Source organism: Physeter macrocephalus, chromosome 19, assembly GCF_002837175.3.
Source record: "Physeter macrocephalus isolate SW-GA chromosome 19, ASM283717v5, whole genome shotgun sequence".
Lineage (NCBI taxonomy): Eukaryota > Metazoa > Chordata > Mammalia > Artiodactyla > Physeteridae > Physeter > Physeter macrocephalus.
In genome coordinates this window covers 17,751,963-17,772,235 of record NC_041232.1, presented here as the reverse complement: position 1 = coordinate 17,772,235, position 20,273 = coordinate 17,751,963, and the positions used below count along the sequence as shown (strand labels likewise).

The following is a 20,273-nucleotide window of genomic DNA, read 5'->3' as shown; positions in this document are numbered from 1 at the left end:
CAGTTATATGAGGTGCTGGGGAAAGGTAAATTCAGACACTGAAAGCAGATTAGAGGTCACCAGGAATTGGGGGTTACAGATACCAGGGGTTTAATGGTTAGTGTTTCTGCTTGGGGTAACAAAGTTTTGGAAGTAGATAGTGGTGATGGTGGTGCAACACTGTGTATGCAATTAATACCAGTGAATTATATAGTTAAAAGTGGTTAAAACATAGTAAATGTTATATTTTACTACAATAAAAAAAAAGAAAGAAAAAGGAATGAGGTACTGATATAACATTGATGAACCTTTTTTAAAAAAAATATATTTATTTATTTATTTGGCTGCGCCAGTTCTTAGTTGCGGCATGCAAACTCTTAGTTGTGGCATGTGGGATGTTCCCTGACCAGGGATGGAACCCAGGCCCCACTGTATTGGGAGTGTGGAGTCTTAGCCACTGGACCACCAGGGAAGTCCCTACCATGGATGAACCTTGAAAACATTATGCTGAGTGAAAGAAACAAGACAGGAAAGACCCCTTGTTTTATGATCCCATTTATGTGAAATGTCCAGAATAGGCAAATCCATAGAGACAGAAAGTAGATCAGTGGGAGGAACGGGTTGGATAGGAATTGCAGGGGAATGACTGCTGAAGAGTACAGGTACATCTTTTTTGGGTGGCAAAAATATTCTGGAATTAGTGGTGATGACTGCAAAACTTTGTGTAACCGCCACTGAATTGTATACTTTATTTAAAAAAAAAACAAAACATTTATTTATTATTTATTTATTTTTGGCTGCGTTGGGTCTTCGTTGCTGCGCGCGGGCTTTCTCTAGTTGTGGCAAGCGGGGGCTACTCTTCATTGCAGTGCGCAGGCTTCTCATTGCGGTGGCTTCTCTTGTTGCGGAGTGTGAGTTCTAGGCACGTGGGCTCAGTAGTTGTGGCTCACGAGCTCTAGAGCACAGGCTCAGTAGTTGTGGCACATGGGCTTAGCTGCTCCGCGGCATGTGGGATCTTCCCGGACCAGGGCTCAAACCCGTGTCCCGTGCGTTGGCAGGCAGATTCTTAACCACTGCGCCACCAGGGAAGTCCCCTGAATTATACACTTTAAAAGGGTGAATATTATCTCAAAAAATTTTTAAGTGAATGTCAAAGATAAGCAATGAAGTTTTTCTGACATGAAATGTTAGAAAATTTCTTTATTATTACTCATTAAGCACCAGCTTAATACTGCAGAAATTTCAAATCACCCATCAACAACTCATTCTTCCCCACCCCACAGCCCCAAATTCTTGATAAAGAGCTCTTCAAGTAAAGACACACTCTCTTCTCTCCTCTGTATAAAACTTTACGAAATAAAGGCAAAGAACTGTGTACATCTTGCTGTAAATGCTGCCCACAGCTGTGGAGACAGTGTCTGCCCAAGGCTCCCTTTACTGTCCAGGTCCTGAAAGACTCTTGTTCATGAATTGTCTCTTCACAAAGCAAGTCCACCACTAACAAGAGGGGACAAAACAGAATGAACAGTGGTGGTCAAATCACAATGCAAGTTCAAGGTAAGGTCAGAATATGAATTTACTTAATAACAAAACTTAATATTGGTCTGGCAGCCCTTATATTATATAAACTCTTTGAAGGCACATAAAAAATTTTCCTCCCTCCCTCCCTCCCTCCCTCTTCTTTTGGAGTGACTCACAGGTTACTCAAAATTACAACAACAAAATAAATGTAATACATTAAAGCTATCTCACACAAAAAAGCTGTTCTATGGGTTTACAATGCCCCAACATAAGAATATACAACCAAAATTTTTTGTTACATGCAATTCATTATTCAGTGTGATTCACTGAACTCCTACTATGTATAAGGCACCAAAGTTAAGCAACACTGCAATGCAAAAACTAAAGACCTCAGTGTGTTTAACAGTGGCTACAGGGTAAAAAGTGATTTATCAACTAAATAAGCAAAGAAAAGAGTTTTACCTTGCTGGGTTTATCATTCTGAGGGTCAAAAACTTTCTCACAAAGTCTCAGTCCAGTCTCTTGCCTCAGCTGTTGTAAGTAGGCCCTCATCACTTCTAAAATCAAGAGCAGGTAGAACAATAAAAAACTGTATTTGAGAAAGCATCCCAAATGGGCTGGCTACTGATCTCGACATTGACCTTGGCAGTACATTTCAATACCTTCGAACAGGATAAGGAATAGAAACGACAGTTCAAATGGTTTTATAACTATACTCATTTTGGTCCAAAAGATTCTCCACATGTCATGCTTGTTGCCAAGGATCCTTTGTGAGAGTGAGTAGTAAGATAATGTACGGGCTAAAGATTCCACTCTCAATCTGTACACCAGTCAAGGCAAGAAAAGGAGGGGGGTTAAAAAGTCCAGTGGAGAAAATCTTGTGCCATATAGGAAGGTAGAGATGTTGTTCTTACCATCTTCCTGTTTGTTTGCAGGTTTGGCGTAAATCGCATTAAGTGGAAAACCAGGCTCTCCAGGAATGGGAAAATTAGTGATTCCCAGTGTATACATTTCTTTCTCGCCTTGACTTTTAGAATTGCACTTAAAAAAAAAAAAATTATATACATAAACATAGGGAAAAAGGATAGTAATATCCAATTTTCAGTTTTTTATCTAAGTAGCCATGTCTGGGGTTATGTTTTTGGTGCCCTTTTGCAATCTGGTGAAGCCTGTAGGCCCCTTCTCAGACTAATGTTTTATTTATTTATTTATTTATTTATTTATTTATTTATTTTTTCAGACTAATGTTTTAAATGAAAAAGAGAAAACAGAACTACAAAAGAAACCAATTATAGTGAAATACAATAATTACAATATTAAAATATCAAATTTATGACACAGTCATACATGTGCTTCTTTATTAATGCACTAAATAAGAAGACCCAGCAGTGGGCCTAACAACTAAATTTTGAAGTAGTAATGAATGTAAACAAAATCTCAAAATATCTTCAACTCTAAATGTAATATGAAAACGCTGGGGACTTCCCTGGTGGCACAGTGGTTAAGAATCTCCCTGCCAATGCAGGGGACATGGGTTCGATCCCTGATCCGGGAAGATCCCACATGCCGTGGAGCAACTAAGCCCATGTGCCACAACTACTGAGCCTGCACTCCAGAGTCTGCGAGCCACAACTACTGAGGCCGCGCACCTAGAGCCCATGCTCTGCAACAAGAGAAGCCACCGCAGTGAGAAGCCTGTGCACCACAACGAAGAGTAGCCCTCGCTCGCTGCAACTAGAGAAAGCCCGCACGCAGCAAGGAAGACCCAACGCAGTCTAAAATAAACAAATAAATAAATTTATTTAAAAAGAAAATGCTACAGAAAGTCACAGGTATTGCTAATACTACTGTGGATGCTGCCTACATTAATCATTAAAGTAAATGCTAAATTTCAGTTAGAGATTAGTGAAAAGAAAGATGTAATCTTTTCTCCACTCAAGTTCATGGAACCTTGAATTCTATCCTTGGACCCCAGGTTAAGAACCCTTGAGCCAAAGGCTTAAAAGGGAATTTTTTGGTCAAGATTTCTGTCTTGGGAAAATATATGCAAAGCCTTAAAACACCACTGCCCTTATCTTCTCATTAGTCAACTACAGTATAAGTTTAGAGATCTACATTCAGATTTTCCAGATTTTCCTCTCAAGTCCATGCTCTAAGTCAGAGGAAATATTTTCTACTTGTCCTTAAAGTCTCAACAAGTCTAAATACCTATAAATTTGTGTTCCTGACAAATGATCATCCAAGTTTAATTACCTTTTGGAGTTTCTTTAGACACTCAGAAATGTAGAGAGTTATATATATCAAGGTCCTATCAGCTTCATTCTATGGGAAGAAAACAAAACTTAAAAACAGTTCTGATCAAAACCTAATAATTATGTGCAATAAATGAATTCAATCTTTGTCTTTTGATTTATCAACTGAAAACTGTGAAAGCATAGTTACTACAGCATCAAAAATTCCCATTCTCCGCATGCAATCTTCTCAAGCCCCCTTTCTGTCTGCCCCTGGGGAGGGAGCCACCAGCTTCCACCCTGAGCTGGTGCGGCTGCCCCTGTTTTCCTCAGCTCCCCTCGCCCTTGGGTTCCTGAAGAGTTGTGCCAATAGCCCCTCATTCTGTGTAGGAAGGAGAGTTAACAAAGCCTCCTGGAAAACCTGAGATGAACCATACGGCTGGCTAATCTTTAAAAACTCTTTCACTTCAGGATTTCTGCCAAGAACAGAAACATTTATGACTCTAAAGGAGGAAGCAATTATTTCACAAGTGACTTGTTCTTGAAGAGCTCCATTAGCCCAACTCTTGACCTAACCCAAAGGAAAAATGTGGAGAAGACAAATGGATGCTAATCAAATGTGGCACAAACTTCATGTCAAATTTTACAGATTTATAATTTTAAAGAAACAAACTACACTTTTCCCTATTTTTAAGATTATATGATATTCGAGAGAGAATGAAATGTGGCAGAATTTTAATTACAAACACCACACTTAAGACCATGCATTAGATATAGAAACATCTATAACATCATAGAATGTTTAGACCACAGTTTATAGACCAAGAGTCTACAAATAAAGATTTCACAACCTGCTTGATTCCAAGAGATTAAAGTTTGGCAAGGAGTTGAAGTTCCATATTCTAGAACGTTATCAAGAAGATTTATTGACATTCCTTGTAACTTGCTCATAGCAGCATCTCAGAGAACTTCCTTTTCCATTTCCCCCCCTCCTTTTCTGCCCCCACCCCACTTCTGCCTTCCTCCTGAGCTCACTAAGAACTAAGAGCAGAAGGGAAGAAATGGAGGTTGAGGGAAGGGTCCAGGTCATTGAATTTTCTTTATTTCTCCATCTTAGGTCCAGGACATAGAAGTATATTAAAAAAGTAACATAGCATGCAGAACTTTTTGGTTTTGGAATGTCATACAGTAGGCGCTTAATATTGTTGAATAAATATAAATAAGTGTCTAGACCATGGGCTGGTAAATTTCCTCTGTATAGGACCAGATAGCAAGTATTGTAAGCTTTGTGGGCCACAGTCTCTGTCACAACTACTCAACTCAGCTATTGTGGCATGTAAGCAGCCACAGATGATATATAAACAAATGCACGTGGCTATGTTCCAATAAAAGTTTATTTACAAAAAGAAGTGGTGGGCCAGATTTGGCCCTCAGGCTGTAGTTTGCCAACCCATGGTGTAGACCTTGGAGGAAAAATGAGGAACTAACATTGATACAGAATTAGGCACTACTCTGGATTTTTAAAATCACACAATCTCATTTCATTTAATTTATTCCTTACATCAGCCCTGACTGCCAGGTTGATCCTATCCCCATCAGAAAACTAAATTAAAGAGTAAAAGCTCTATACAACATTGTAAATCACCTATACTACAAGAAAAATTAAAAAAAAAAAAAAAAGAGTAAAAGCTCTGTACTTTACCTTAATTTCATAGTTTTTGAAGAAGACATTGGCCTTGAAGTAATAGATAGCTTCATCCACAATATCTGTATCTTTTGCTAAGCAGGACACAAGGGGAGTAAGGCAGAAAACATTAGCCAAATGTAAAACATAACATCTAAAAAAGCTATAAGGAGGGGCTTCCCTGGTGGTGCAGTGGTTAAGAATCCGCCTGCCAACACAGGGGACATGGGTTCGAGCCCTGGTCCAGGAAGATCCCACATCCTGCGGAGCTACTAAGCGCGTGTGCCACAACTACTGAGCCTGTGCTCTAGGGCCCACGAGCCACAACTACTGGAGCCGGGTTCGAGCCCTGGTCCAGGAAGATCCCACATCCTGCGGAGCTACTAAGCGCGTGTGCCACAACTACTGAGCCTGTGCTCTAGGGCCCACGAGCCACAACTACTGAAGCCCGCATGTCACAACTACTGAAGCCTGCGCGCCTAGAGCCTGTGCTCCGCAACAAGAGAAGCCATCGCAATGAGAAGCCCTCGCACCGCGACGAAGAGTAGCCCCCGCTAGCTGAAACTAGAGAAAGCCTGTGCACAGCAACGAAGACTCAACACAGCCAAAAAATAAATAAATGTATAAATAAATAAATAAAAATTAAAAGGTATCAAGAAAAAAAATACCCAAGCTCAACGGTCAAGGGTTTTGGAGTTGAATAAAATAAGATGAGGCTACTGAAATATAAAATCTTTAGAAACAATTTCTAGAAAAATAAGCACATGATTTATTCTTATAGCTTTATTGTTTTACAAAAATTATACATGCCCGTTAGAGAAACTAATTAATCAATACAGAAAAAAAACTTAACTATCACCCTAATCTCACTACCCACAAATAACTACTATCAACATTTGGTGAACATCACTCCAGACATTTCTCAATACATTTATAAAAACAGACTGAGACAGGCGATTGGGATTGACATATATACACTAATATATATAAAATAGATAAGTAATAAGAACCTGCTGTATAAATAAATAAATTAATTAATTTTTTTAAAAAAAGACTGAGACAGGGACTTCCCTGGTCTTCCAGTGGCTAAGACTCCATGCTCCTAATGCAGGGGGCCTGGATTTGATCCCTAGTTAGGGAACTAGATCCCACGTGCATGCCGCAACTAAAGATCCTGCGTGCTGCAACTAAGACCTGGAGCAGCCAAATAAATAAATAAATAAAAATATCAAAAAAAAATTAAAAAAGACTGAAATATAGACTAACTTTAATAAAATGCTTTTTAAAAAATACAAAGTACTCAATATAATTTTATTTGACCTTACATACTACAGCTTTAGGTAAAAAACTCTTAACTGTCATTTAGGAACACACTGGGATTCACACATACATCTTTCTTTTTACGAAAACTGACTTCAAATATATTTGTACAAGCTGTTCAGATGGCTAGAGACTGAGAAAAGCCAGAAGTACTGTTGTAACAAAGACAGATCTCATTACAAAATTTCTTTGGCTTTTTTTTTGGGTTTTCCTTTTTTTTTTTTTTTTTTTTAATTTTAAAAAGGTCAAAATCCCAGGGTCTTGATATCTGACAGCTGGTTTCAGCAATGCAGAAATGGTTATTTATATTTCTCGTCCCTGACTTCTATCCCTCTCACACAGCAGAAATGCAAAGCAATTCTGAAGTTTTGGTACTCTGAAGAATTTCAACAGAATTCTTTTTTTTTCCCTTCCTTTTTTTTTTTTTTTTTTTTTTTTGTGGTATGCGGGCCTCCCTCTGTTGTGGCCTCTCCCGTTGTGGAGCACAGGCTCCGGACGCGCAGGCTCAGCGGCCATGGCTCACGGGCCCAGCCGCTCCGCGGCACGTGGGATCCTCCCAGACCGGGGCGCGAACCGGGTTCCCCTGCATCGGCAGGCGGACGCGCAACCACTGCGCCACCAGGGAAGTCCTTTCCTTCCTTTTTAAAAAAAATTTTTTGGCTTCGCTGCACAGCCTATGGGATCTTAGTTCCCCAACCAGGGATTAAACCCATTCCCCCTGCAGTGGAAGCGCGGAATCTTAACTACTGGACCACCAGGGAAGTCCGCAACAGAATTCTAACTCTAGACTTGTGTTCCCTGCAATCTATTTTCTTATCTGCAAAAAGGAAACTTCCTCAGATGATCCAAACAGCGCTTACAAGAGCCAGCTAGTTCTAACTGTCACATTGCAGGGAGGGGGAGGAGGCTAGACTATAGGATTCAGAACCTAGAAGAGTGTTTGGCATATAAAAGGTGTTCAAAAGATATTTGCTGGATGTAATTTAATGTTAATAGTTACTTAGTCTACAGCACAGGCTTATACTTCTCCATAATTCCAATTCAGTCCCAATCCAGCCCCCAGGGAAGAGTTAAGAAGTCACTCCTTATCTACAGAAATCATGGAGTTCCAGTTTTGGGGTCCCATTCTCCCTCAAGGGCCCAAGAACTGCAAAGGTGGTAATTAGATTTACTCCATCCTTGGTCAACTACATCTTCTGATATATAATATGGTATTTTGTAACGATCTGAGAAGAGCTCTGGGCCAACACTGATTCTTATTCTTCCTTTGCACTGTAATTCTTTTACATTATTTTTTCTCTTTTTGGTCTGCTTTTTCCCATTGTTCCTTTTTTTTTCATCTCAGAACAAGTAAACAGTGTGGTGACTCACCAAATTTATTAAGTTTACTGAGCTTTCAAATGGTGCTGAAAACAAAATTAAGAGGAAGTCAAGTCAAATAATCTGGCAGAAGAATGGAGACAGAGTCAGTACAAAATTGGTAATCCAAACTATGGTCTTGGAAACCATGAATGGAACTCAGTGCAGGCCCTTCCTGGGTGCAGGGAAACCGTGTCTAATATACTACAAATTATACTGTTGGCAGAACATCTCAGAATGTGTCAGAAGAGTCTCAGATAGCATCTGAAATGAATGAACCTTTCTGAACAGTAAAGAAAATGGTTCACCCCCGCAAAAAAAAAAAAAAAGAGTACCAAGAAAGAAAGTAAAGATATAACGTTCAAGAAGCAAGAGAAGAAATTAGAAATGTTATACAGGACACTTAAGATTGAGGCATTGCTGAAAACTGAGATCCTGAAGAATGGACAAAGAAAGTAGATTTAAATAAGGAAGAGGTTAAAATACATTTTGTTTTTTCCAGCTTGACGACAGAGAAAGGAGGGAGACATGGCGTTCTACAGAAGTAGCAGCATTAGATTAGTTTTTAAGAAATGATAGTGATGATAGGAAGAGTGTCGAGAATTAAGCACATTTCCTCTTCCCTCTCAACAAAATATCCTGGAGAAATTGGCAGCAATAATACAGTTTCTTGTTAAATGCAACATATACCCATGATCTGAAAAGGTCTAGAGCACAATATCCCCCAAGCAAATAGAAAATACAAGAGCAACCTGAGACAGAATTTCCTTGATTTGATAATGTCAGAGGGTTTCATACCAAAATCTGAAAATAATGGAGTTTCGACTTACTCTCTCTAGGGGCGGGTCCTTTGAACTGACTTCTGATAGGCAACAGTGCCATGTTTCCAATGAGTTTCGTGTCAGGGTCCATGAGGGAAGAGTGGTAAGCCTGTAATGGCAAGCCAGGTAAGAACACAAAAGCAGAAAGAGAGCAAATGTCAGCAGGGCAAACAAGTACATTTCCCTAAAGGAAAAAAAAGACTAACTCATCCAAGATTAACTGGCTCATGAAAACTGACTATTAAACTTTGAGAAAATTTGAGGCAAGCTGGTTGTTGAACACAGCCATTATTAAAAATGAAATTAGGGCTTCCCTGGTGGCGCAGTGGTTGAGAGTCCGCCTGCCGATGCAGGGGACACAGGTTCGTGCCCCAGTCCGGGAAGATCCCACATGCCGCGGAGCAGCGGGGCCCGTGAGCCATGGCCGCTGGGCCTGCGCATCCGGAGCCTGTGCTCCGCAACAGGAGAGGCCACAGCGGTGAGAGGCCTGCATACCGCAAAAAAAAAAAAAAAAAAAAAAAAAAAAAGAAATTATATAAATTTACAATTACATAAATTATATTAAAAACAAAAGTAATAAATACTTGAAATTTATTACTTCCTATTTAAAAAATTTATTTTTAATATGATCTTAAGCTTATTTATGTCTTTTATTTTTAATATGATCTTAAGCTTATTTATGTATCTTTATGGTGGAAATACTATATAATGAGGTGCTAATGAGCATCTCTTCCAGTTCCACATTCAGTGACACCACACTGGTAACTGGTGGAGTATTTACACTATAGAAATAAGAAAACCCTATATAAATCAGGGGTACCCAGCCCCCAGCTGTTGTTAAACCACAACCCAAGCACTGGCTCTTCAGCTCTGCCACTTCCTGGCTTTATGCCTTTTGACCAAGACATCACTTTTCTTCTCTTAGCCTATTTCCAAATTTGTAAAATGAAGAGATACATACTTGCTTTCAGTGGGTGGATGGGAGTTAAAGGAGGAGGGGGAAAAATCACATTTATGAGAGCAATTGATAGGCTGATTTCTAGTTCTGCTTTTTACAAGATGTCTGGCTTTTTCTAAGACAACATGGGCCCCATTCATTTATTCATTCATTCATCAAAAGATTACTAAGCACCTTCTGTGTGCAAGGCATGTGGATACAATGGCATGCAAGGCCAGTATGGGCTCTGTCCTTGAAGAATTTTCAGGTGAATGGAGAAGACAGACATTAAGTCTGTCTTATTTTTTTTTTTTTTTTTTGCGGTACGCGGGCCTCTCACTGCTGTGGCCTCTCCCGTTGCGGAGCACAGGCTCCGGACGCGCAGGCTCAGCGGCCATGGCTCTCGGGCCCAGCCGCTCCGCGGCATGTGGGATCTTCCCGGACCGGGTCACGAACCCGTGTCCCCTGCATCGGCAGGCGAACTCTCAACCACTGCGCCACCAGGGAAGCCCAAGTCTGTCTTAAGAGCGCCCGGACAGGGGAAGTCCAGGTGCTCTATGTGCAACTGGAATGATGAGCACAAGGCTTTAGTGTTCTGGTAAAATCTGGCTTTATCAAGATTTACTAGTGTGCAGCCTTGGGCAAGTTACTTAACTTCTCTGAGCCTCAGTTTCCTCCTCTGCAAAATGAGAAAACAATAACATATCTACTTGATAGAGTCATTGTGAGGATTAAATGGGATAATTTATATAAAGTGTGTAGCTCAGGGCCTGCCTGGCATACATCAGGAGTCAAATGGTGGTTATGAGATCCATAAAAATATGTATCGATAACTATGGTTTGCTCCTTTTTATTACAGGTATGCTTCATCTAAACAAGCCTCTACCCTCCCCTTCACCAGCTATAGTGTCTTGTTACCCATCTATTTCCTTCATGGCATTTGTCATTATCTGAAACAACCTCCTTTATTTTATTTGTATTTACATGTTTATTGTCGGTCTCCCCATTAGAATGTAAACTCCTTAAGAACAGGGATTTGTTGGCCTTATTCACTGCTGTCACAGTGCTTGGCATGCAGCAGGTGCTCAGTAATGTTTGTACTATTAATAATCACATGTTATTGTACCTCTTTTTTCCTCATCTGCAAAATGGAGACCATGATGGTGATAAATCTACCCCAGAGACTGGCTGTCAGTACTTAAGAGCAACCAAACCATCATCAATTTTTACTCCCACTCTGATGCACGTGAAAACAGAAACATCTGGAAACCGGGCGCGGACCTTGCGTCTGCTCTGAAAGCCCTAAACCCAGCGGCGCAGGGGTGGCCGCCACTACCCGGGTGACAGGGGAGGAGTCCGGGAAGTGGGGTCTCACAGATGACAAGCAGCTTAAGAGACCCGCCCCCAGAGGCGGAGGAGGAAGTGGGCCTGCAGGAAAAAAAGGAGAAGCCGGACTCTAGACTTGAGATATGAAAAATTAAAAGGGCAGCCCTGGCCTTCGCGGCTCTAGTGAGGCTTTGGGAACACTGCTGGAGTCGGGGGGAGGCAGAAAGGGCGAGAAAAGGGGTCGGGATTGGAGAGGAGAGGACAGAAGAACTGAGGCAGTCTCCTCAGCACGCCCCGGATCTCTGGCCCACTCCGCCGCGCCCCGGTCCTCCAAGCCCGGTCTACAGCCCCGGGCCGCCCGAATCCTACAGGGGCCGGCCCGCTCCTCTCGCCTCTCCCCTTCTCAGGCCCCTGCTTTCTCTCTGGCCTCCTCGGCCCGCTTTTCTCAGCGCACCCACGACTTCTCGCCACTTTCCCAAATCCCCGCCTTCTCCCAACACCCTCAGCTCGGCCCCTTTACCGGCATCTTGGAGGCGCCCGGGTTTCAACCCCGGTGAGGACGATCGGGTTAGAGCGCGGCGCTTCCGGTCTGGCAGCCCGGGCGGGGTAGGCGGAAGTGAGCCGGAAGGGGAGGGCAAGGGCAGGACGCCGCGCTTCCGGCCTTGCTGTTCGCTGCTAGCTGTTGCGGCTGCGCGGATACGAAGGGGCACCAGGGGGCGCCCGAGCCTTAGGCATTGGCTCTGAGTGTCGCGCATGCGTGAGGCGTGGGCAAAAATGGAGATGGATCTCGGGGTTACTGAATCCCAGCGATAAATCACCACCTCCTTTGTTTTTCCTTAAAGATCACCTTTTCAGTGAAGCATTCCTTGGGGCACACTATTTTAAATTCAGTCCCACTTCACTCCCCTTTCTCTTTTTTTCCTTAGTTCTGAATCTTTTTAGTTTACTTCTGTTTTGTCTCCCTCTCTCCATGTGAACGTCGACAAGGATTGTGTTTTGTTCACTGCTATATCCCTATGCCGATAACAGTGATGGTACATGGTAAGCATCAATAATACTTGTTGAGTGAAAGAATGAACTCAGTCCACTGATTTTAAAAACGGAGAAAGTATCACAGTGAGAAGGGATTTGTGTATTACTCTTGTGTGATTATGTGCTGCAATTCTTTGTGTAATGGTTGAGAAAATGGACTCTGGGTTTCAATCCAGCTCCAAGATTTATTGGCTGTGTAACTCCGGGCAAGTTAACCTCTCTGTGCCTCAGTTCTTTGTCTGAAAATGGAGATAACAGTACTTACCTCAGTTTTTTGAGGATGAAACGGATTGCATGTAAAGTGCTTTGAAATTACATGCCCAGAACATACTAAAAGCTCAGGAATTCTTAACCTATTACGCCTCCAGTTAAAAGCCAAGGTCATTGCTGCTTCTGGCCATTTCTTCTGCCAGTGCCTCAAACTAGATTACTTTGTCCCATGTTCCCACAACTGATTTCTTATTTACATCTCTGGTCAAATTGCACCTTTTAGGGGGAGACTTATTTGACGGGCATGCAAAGTAGCCCCACAGTCACTCTCCATTTCATTACTGTTTTCTTTTCTTCACATTCCTTATCAGAGGTTTCCTTGTTTATGGTTAGTCTTAAGGGCCCAGCATATCATCGCATGAGAGTAAGATCGTGTTTGCCCTAGGCGGTCCCATCTTAGCCCCAGTGCGTGGCACCCACTAGTAAATTTGTCTGAAGAATCACGTCAGGCTCTCCTACAAGACAGTGAAATCCTTCAGGACTGGAACTGTCATATTCATCTTTTAAACTCCAGTGTCGAGAGGGGAAGGAAATGGAATCTGACCCTTCACCAGAAGCTAAAGTAGGGAGATATAGCTCAAGGAGTAATGAAGAGGGCGAATGAAAAGCTGTCTTTTCTTTCTTCCCCTCTCACATGACGATTAACTTCTAAAATTTATTAACACTGGGAGATCAGGGTGTTTTTGCCCTTTGCATACTCGAGGGCCACAGAAAAAGTCCCCGAGCAGCCCAGCACGTCCTCATGTTGTCCACTCATCATGTTCTCCTGAGTGCCCTGTGAGAATAGCTCACACCAGTGGACCATGGTGCAAATACCCAACTCCTGCCCCCAGCCTGGGCCGCTAGGCACAAATTACCACTGATAGCTATAGCGCCTCACACTTTGCATCTTTAATGAAAATGGATCAAATTTGACACTGCAGGTGTACTTCTGCTATCTAGGCCCAAGAATGATTAAAAATTTAACTCAAGTTACAGGTTTTCTACAAGGACTTAATCTGCAACAGCAGGAAGATCCAGCACCAATGGAGACCGGACCTGCTGTGAGGATTAAATGAAAGAGATTATGCAAAATGCTTCTTCTTAGCACAATGCCTGGCAGAACTCAGTAAAAGAGATTCTGCTTTGCTTTAGTGGGTGCTAGAGAAGTATCTGTTGACTGACTAGCCATTCCCCAGGGCCTATCACAAATGAACTTAGAAATACTGAAAAACAATTCAATGTGTCAAGAAGTTAAAAAGAAAAAATTATCTTTTGCATTTTTGTGTGCATTTGTTATTCAAGTAAAGTACACATTTTTAAGTGCTCAGAGACTACAAATCACACTTAAAAAAAAAAAAGTCACTGCCTACATTTGGACACTTGGGGAAATTTACTCATTCAAAACTTTGAAAAAACAAAAAAACAAAAACCAAATTGCCCTGGCTGAATATTTCAAATTCTGACTGGAAAACAAGAGTGTAATGAAAAGTTAGTACTATTTTCCTGTTTCTTTTATTTATATACATATATATCTTAAAACACAGTTACTTTTCATTTTTAAATTACACAAATAATACATTTTCAATGTAGGAGAACTGGAAGATACAGGTAAGCAATGGTCTTATCTATATCCTTCCAGATTTTTTTTTCTTTGGACACATATATGTATATTTTGTTACAATAATTCCTGTCCCTCCAAAAAAACTTCAAAAATAACAAAAATCAAACAGTAAAACTAAAAGTAGACTGGTCTTAACTGTATCACAGGTGCTAATTTATATTATATACACAAATCTATCTACATTCATTTCAATTTCGACTTTTAAAATCTAAATTATGCTGTTCCAATAATACTCAAAGATGCCACTTTAAACAGCAGCAGTTTCAGAATAACTAAGAACTTGATTCAGGCATGTTCCTGATTGCTGATAAAGAGTCAAGTATTATTTTTTTTCATTAAAGTAAGTAGCTTTCTAGTATTCCATCTTTCGAAGAGAAGAAGGTTCTGCCAGTTCAGCCACAAGCTCCTTCACACATTCGGTTACTTTTTAACAAACTCTTCATTCATTCTGGTGTTCTTGAAAATATTCGTCAAACACGGAAGATGACTCATCTTCATGTTCCTGACACAAAGGAAACACAAGATAGAAAATACATCCACTTCCCCTCAGTCAGACCTAGTATGTGCTTACATGTTTTTCAGGTAATGCTCTATAAGGAGCTAACGCCCAGCATCAGCTCCAGGTGTTGCTCACAGTAATCGTTAATAATAACAAAAGGAATGACTGACAGAATGTTTCCAGACATGCGGTAAATTAAAGGGCTTATGTCTCATTTAGAAGTAAACTCTTCCTCGAGTTTACACTCACGTCGATTCTCAGCTAATGTGCTGTGACAGGGCCCCACTGACATACGTGAGGGCAGCCCGAGCCCAGTTGCATTTCACCTCCTCTTTCCATGTATGCCCAAGCTCTGAGTACAAAGAGCTTAACTCCATGGGATTACGCAGGAGGCCAGTGAGTGCTGGTAAACGTTTTTACCAAAAGGCAATAAACACCCCAAACCAGAAAGTACCTTCGGTTCTTTAAATTCCAAGTCTTCTCCATACTGAATGGCAAAATCAATATGCTGTAATACGATGTTCATGCTTTCTTCATCTGACTGATCGTAAGGCAAAAATCGAACCATGCTGTAGTCGTCAATCTACAAGTTGGCGATTTCAGAAAGGGTCATTCTGAAGTACAAAATACTTAATTTTCAAATTATATTTGAGTTTCATAACCATTTACACTTCTGGTTAAAACCATTTGTGTGTGTGTGTGTGTGTGTGTGTGTGTGTGTGTGTGTGTGTGTGTGTGTGTGTATGTGTGTGTGTTGTGGGGAGGAGGGACAGACAGAGACAAAACAACAGCAAATCAATATTGATTTTTCTGGCCTCTGACCAACTAGAATACTTGCTAACTTGTTACTGAACCAGACACTGTTTCACAGGCATTTACCTGAACTCAACCACCACTGGAAATTCCAAAAGGCAAAGACAGTCTGAGCTCCCAAAACAGCTTGGAATAATAGACACGTCAGTTAACTTACTGGCTACTGCCAATAATTGCTTCTAAATTAAACTGCTGACCAGCCAGCCCACAGACTCCCACCCTCCTCCCTTGGCAAGGCAATAGGGTTGGACCATGTTTTCCAAAATGATGGCCACTGAATGGACGCCAATACACACCTGACCAGGTCATTAAAAATAAAATCCAACAATTTTGAAAGCTTACCAGTCCACATATAGCATTAGTCAATTTTTTGAATTTTTTGCTTCTTAAGTCGCTTGTAGGGTCATCTAATAAAGAATACATGTCTGGATCTAGAAACCTTTAAAAGTGAGAAAGAAGACTGATGAATAAAAGGAAGAATAAATCAGGAAACTAGATTTATAGACTGACAGAATCTCACATCGAAATAAAGCTTAGAAGGTTCATCTCTGCAGCTGACATATGATGATATGGAAGAAGCAAACTCACTTCTCAATTTCCTTTTTAGCTTTCTTACTCAGCAGATCCATTTTCGTCATGACGTTAACTTGAGGAATTTCTAGAGAGATCATAGCACTCAGGGCTGACAAGATGCCAGAAATAAACTGAAGGAGGAAACAGAAAAGGGAAGATGAATCAACTGGTGCCAACAAAGTTCCCTGGCCTCCACATAAAAAAGAGGCTCCTGCTCCTCTCTGAATAAAACTGGCCTAAGTAAAAGAAAGGCTAAAGTAAAGTAAAAGACAGTCCACTAATCAGATTGTTGACCCCTGGTTTCCAAGGGTGAGGATAAGGAGGGAAAATGTAGATTTAATCCATGGTGATCACAAATCTCAATTTAGATGATACCTTTAATCTTTTCCATCAAATATTCCTTAGGGGCTTCTAATAGGAAAGAAATAATGTTTGTTTTAGATAGTTCATAAACTAGACAAAACATCATCAGAAAAATAGACATATGAAGATATACATCTGCCTAATTTTTCTTGGTAAGTAGTTCCCCCAAATCTATACAGTATCACAATTTATCATTTGAGTTAAAATACATTATTATAATAATTAAATATTACGGGATATTAAATAATTCTGGAGTATAGTTTGTGAAACATCCAGAAATCACGCAACAATTAAAGGAGACTGCCATCTGCTTGTACCTATGACTGAAAATTCGACAACAGATTTATCCTCGAACCTTGAACGACTCCACCATGAATTGAGAATCAACAAGAAAAACTCCACAGACTCGAAACTCCCACTGTTCTAGTTGCTGGACCAGCTGTTTCATCACGGGCAGGTGAGTGTACAATTCAATCTGACCTACATGAAGAACATTATGAGACTATTACAATCAGGATATATGTTAAATTACCAAATTACAGGAAAACAATTTCCTATAAGATAGCTAAGGAAAAAAAAAAAAGGAAGTCAACCTCTGGTGGTAATATATTCAACTTTTAAAGGGTCTTACAGGCTCTTGAAGCAATCACAATACCACGAGAATCCCAAGGAAACTATGCAGTTTTATGTAGAAAGTGAGGTTCTTCACACTTCTGTTTTTGCTGATCAAAAGTGAATGCTACAAAGGTGTGTTAGGTTTGAGAATCTTCATCAAGCTGTACACTTATGACCTCTGCACTTTTCTGTGGGTGTGTGTATGTTCAGTTAAAAATAAAGGGGAGGGACTTCCCTGGTGGCGCAGTGGTTAAGAATCCGCCTGCCAATGCAGGGGACACGGGTTCGAGCCCTGGTCTGGGAAGATCCCACATGCCGCGGAGCAACTAAGCCCGTGCACCACAACTACTGAGCCTGCGCTCTAGAGTCCACGAGCCACAACTACTGAGCCCACGTGCCACAACTACTGAAGCCCGCGCGCCTAGAGCCTGTGCTCCGCAACAAGAGAAGCCACCACGATGAGAAGACTGCGCACCACAACAAAGAGTAGCCCCCGCTTGCCGCAACTAGAGAAAGCCCGCACGCAGCAACGAAGACCCAACGTAGCCAAAAATAAATAAATAAATTTATTTTTTATAAAGGGGGGCGGGAAAGTGAGAGCCACAAACGATCAAAACTAGGTTAGGCTTAAGTCTTAAATTCATAATTTGGCTTGAGAAGTCGTGTGATCATCTGTCCCCTACCAGTCTCACCTCAGGACACTTCCCTTTGTTTACTGTGCTCCAGCCACAAGGGCCTTTTTGGTGCCTCAAACCCAGCTCATTCCTTCCTGCCTCAAGGCCTTCAGCAGGCCATGCCCTCTGCCTGCAGCACAGTCTCCCTCACCTCACCCTATGGTCTGGCTTACATGCTACTTGATGAGAAGCCTCCCCAGCCTCCCCAACCTCCCTGCTGTGTGATGGTCTGTGCTACTCCTGTGGAGTGCCTGTCAGAAATATATTAAATAATCATTTGGGTGATTATTTATTCATTTTTTTGTTTATTTATTTATTTATGGCTGCATTGGGTCTTCGTTGCTGTGCGCGGGTGGGCTTTCTCTAGTTGCAGCGAGCGGGGGCTACTCTTTGTTGTGTGTGGTCTTCTCATTGCAGTGGCTTCTCTTGTTGCAGAGCATGGGCTATAGGCACACGGGCTCAGTAGTTGTGGCTCGCGGGTTCTAGAGTGCAGGCTCAGTAGTTGTGGCACATGGGCTTAGTTGCTCCGCGGTATGTGGGAGGGATCTTCCCCAACCAGGGATTGAACCCATGTCCCCTGCATTGGCAGGCGGATTCTTAACCACTGCGCCACCAGGGAAGTCCATTTGGGTGATTGTTTATACTGCCTAGCACTCCCACTTGCCTGTGGGCTCCATGAGGGCAGAGACCATGGCTGCCTTGCTTTCTAGGTATTTCCAGTGTACAAAATAAGCACTCAGTAAACTCAATGAATTAATATAAGCCAATGAGTAAGCGAGTTGTACCTTACCGCAGCAGGGTTTAGAGCTACGAATGCTCACTCCACTTTCTCCACTGAGGACAGAACGAGCACGACTTCAAGAAAAATGATACATTCAGATAGCTGACTTACCTGGACAGTCAAAAAGGATGTAGTCATCCTCTACATGGCCGAGACAGTCCTCTAGCCAATCGAAATTATTGGCAAAGTATTCCATGCAAAATACCAATCCTCCATTGGGACCGAACTGCAGAGTATTGTCCTCCATCACATCATCCACCTCAATCAATTCCCGGATGTCTGAAACCACAGAGAGGGCCCAGAATACAAGAGCATTATCCTCACTGGTGATAATTAACAATTATATAAAAACTCACATGCATGAAATTACTTCTGTACATGGTTATTCACTGTAGCAGCGCCCATGGTAACAAATTAAATACATTTTTGTACAGCTAGACAATGAAATCCTATCCAACCATAAAAAGGAGAAGCTCTTTAAGAACTGAGGTGATATAATCTTCCAGGTATACTGTTCACTGAAAAATGCAAGGTGCAGAACTCTGTGTTAGAATGCCATCATTTGTGTTTAAAAAAAAAAAAAGACCAAAAGACAAAAATTTACAATATATACAAATATACATATTTTATTTTACATGCATAGACTATGGAAAGATACCCCAGAAACTAGCAACAATGGCTGCCTCAAGGGAGGGTAGCCACCTGCCAGGAAACGGAGCTGGGAGGAAGATGGTTTCCTGCATACTTACTCTTCTGTACCTTTTGCAATTTGAACCATATGAATATACACCACCTATTCTTAAGCAAGTAAAACAAAACCATACCAAGAAAACCAATTACCGTTTCTTAATATCATCGCCCTAGGGAAGCTACTTAACTTCCCTGTGCTTCACTTTCATTATGTATAAGAGTGGGGACAAATCATATATCCTGGGGTAGAAGGATGAGGACTATGTGAGATAATGTAGCTAAATCACCTATAGCAGGAGCTTAAACATTCTGGTATACACATGGTTCTCTTCTATTACAAATTTTTGGAAATCGGTACTCTTGTGTTCAAACCTACAATCTTGGTTCACTCACAGCCACATTTATATGGATGATGTCTTCCTATGCACTTTCCCAGGGATAAACATCTGCTCAAAGTTAGGGCCTTCTAAAACGATGACTCAAGGACACTAGTCAGTAAGGCACTTGGACCAGAAAGTGATGTGAACTTGGGGTGGGGGGATTTTTGTTGGCTGCCATGTGCATCCCGAAGCAGAGAAGGCTGGTCTGTAAGACAGACAAAAAGAGACAGAAAGCCAGCCTAGATTCCTGTTAGTTTTTATGTTTTGGGTTCTAGTCTCTCATAAAGCCTTGCTTGCTCTTGGGTTTTGTGAGAAGTCCCCCAATTCCTCCTAAAAAATCCTCCTTTTACATAAGCTAGCTTGAGTGCTCTCTGTTGGAAGCAACCAAATGATCCCAAAGCAATGCAATGCTTTTTCTCAAGGAAGATGACTGTTTCATACCTCTTCCTCTCTTTTCAACCTGCCTCCCTCACCCTACCCACACCCACTTCTAGCCACCCTCAGCTGATGACCACACATGACATTCACAGAAACCAGAAGTCAACAAAAGAGAATTTCCCACATTCCAACCACCAATATTACATGGTGCCTTCCACCCTGGCTTCCTTCCGGCTACAATGGAAGAACCTCCCAACTCTTGGCAAAGGCAAAACCCTCCACCTGTTTGGGAGCCCCTCCCCTTTCTCACTCTCGCAGTCAACCTTGCAGTCATTGCCCCTCTCTGGTATCTTCAGTTTCTTTCTTTCTATTGGATCATTCTCTTCAGCATACAATTCTGTTCGTTACCACCTTCAATCTTAAA

General features: G+C 41.5%; 3 protein-coding genes across 3 annotated transcripts in view; 1 reads left to right on the top strand and 2 right to left on the bottom strand.

Annotated features, from left to right (window-relative positions):
* Positions 1–1,164: 1,164 nt before the first annotated feature.
* On the bottom strand, positions 1,165–11,799 carry ARPC3 (actin related protein 2/3 complex subunit 3). Its single transcript, XM_007104215.2, has 7 exons — positions 11,699–11,799; positions 8,925–9,024; positions 5,434–5,510; positions 3,754–3,822; positions 2,415–2,541; positions 1,963–2,057; positions 1,165–1,476 (listed from the first exon to the last, which is right to left on the bottom strand). The coding sequence occupies exons 1-7, from the start codon at positions 11,702–11,704 to the stop codon at positions 1,414–1,416; spliced, it is 537 nt and encodes a 178-aa protein (XP_007104277.1). The 5' UTR covers positions 11,705–11,799; the 3' UTR covers positions 1,165–1,413.
* Positions 11,800–14,010: 2,211 nt separating this feature from the next.
* Positions 14,011–19,257, bottom strand: GPN3 (GPN-loop GTPase 3). Its single transcript, XM_028480565.1, has 7 exons — positions 19,226–19,257; positions 18,513–18,724; positions 16,687–16,811; positions 15,984–16,099; positions 15,738–15,834; positions 15,037–15,165; positions 14,011–14,585 (listed from the first exon to the last, which is right to left on the bottom strand). The coding sequence occupies exons 1-7, from the start codon at positions 19,255–19,257 to the stop codon at positions 14,523–14,525; spliced, it is 774 nt and encodes a 257-aa protein (XP_028336366.1). The 3' UTR covers positions 14,011–14,522.
* A 154-nt stretch (positions 19,258–19,411) lies between these two features.
* The window catches only part of RAD9B (RAD9 checkpoint clamp component B), a 33,646-nt gene continuing 32,784 nt past the window's right edge, over positions 19,412–20,273 (top strand). Inside the window, 1 exon segment of the mRNA XM_028480564.2 lies at positions 19,412–19,445. Within this exon segment, the coding sequence (XP_028336365.1) occupies positions 19,412–19,445 (34 nt within the window).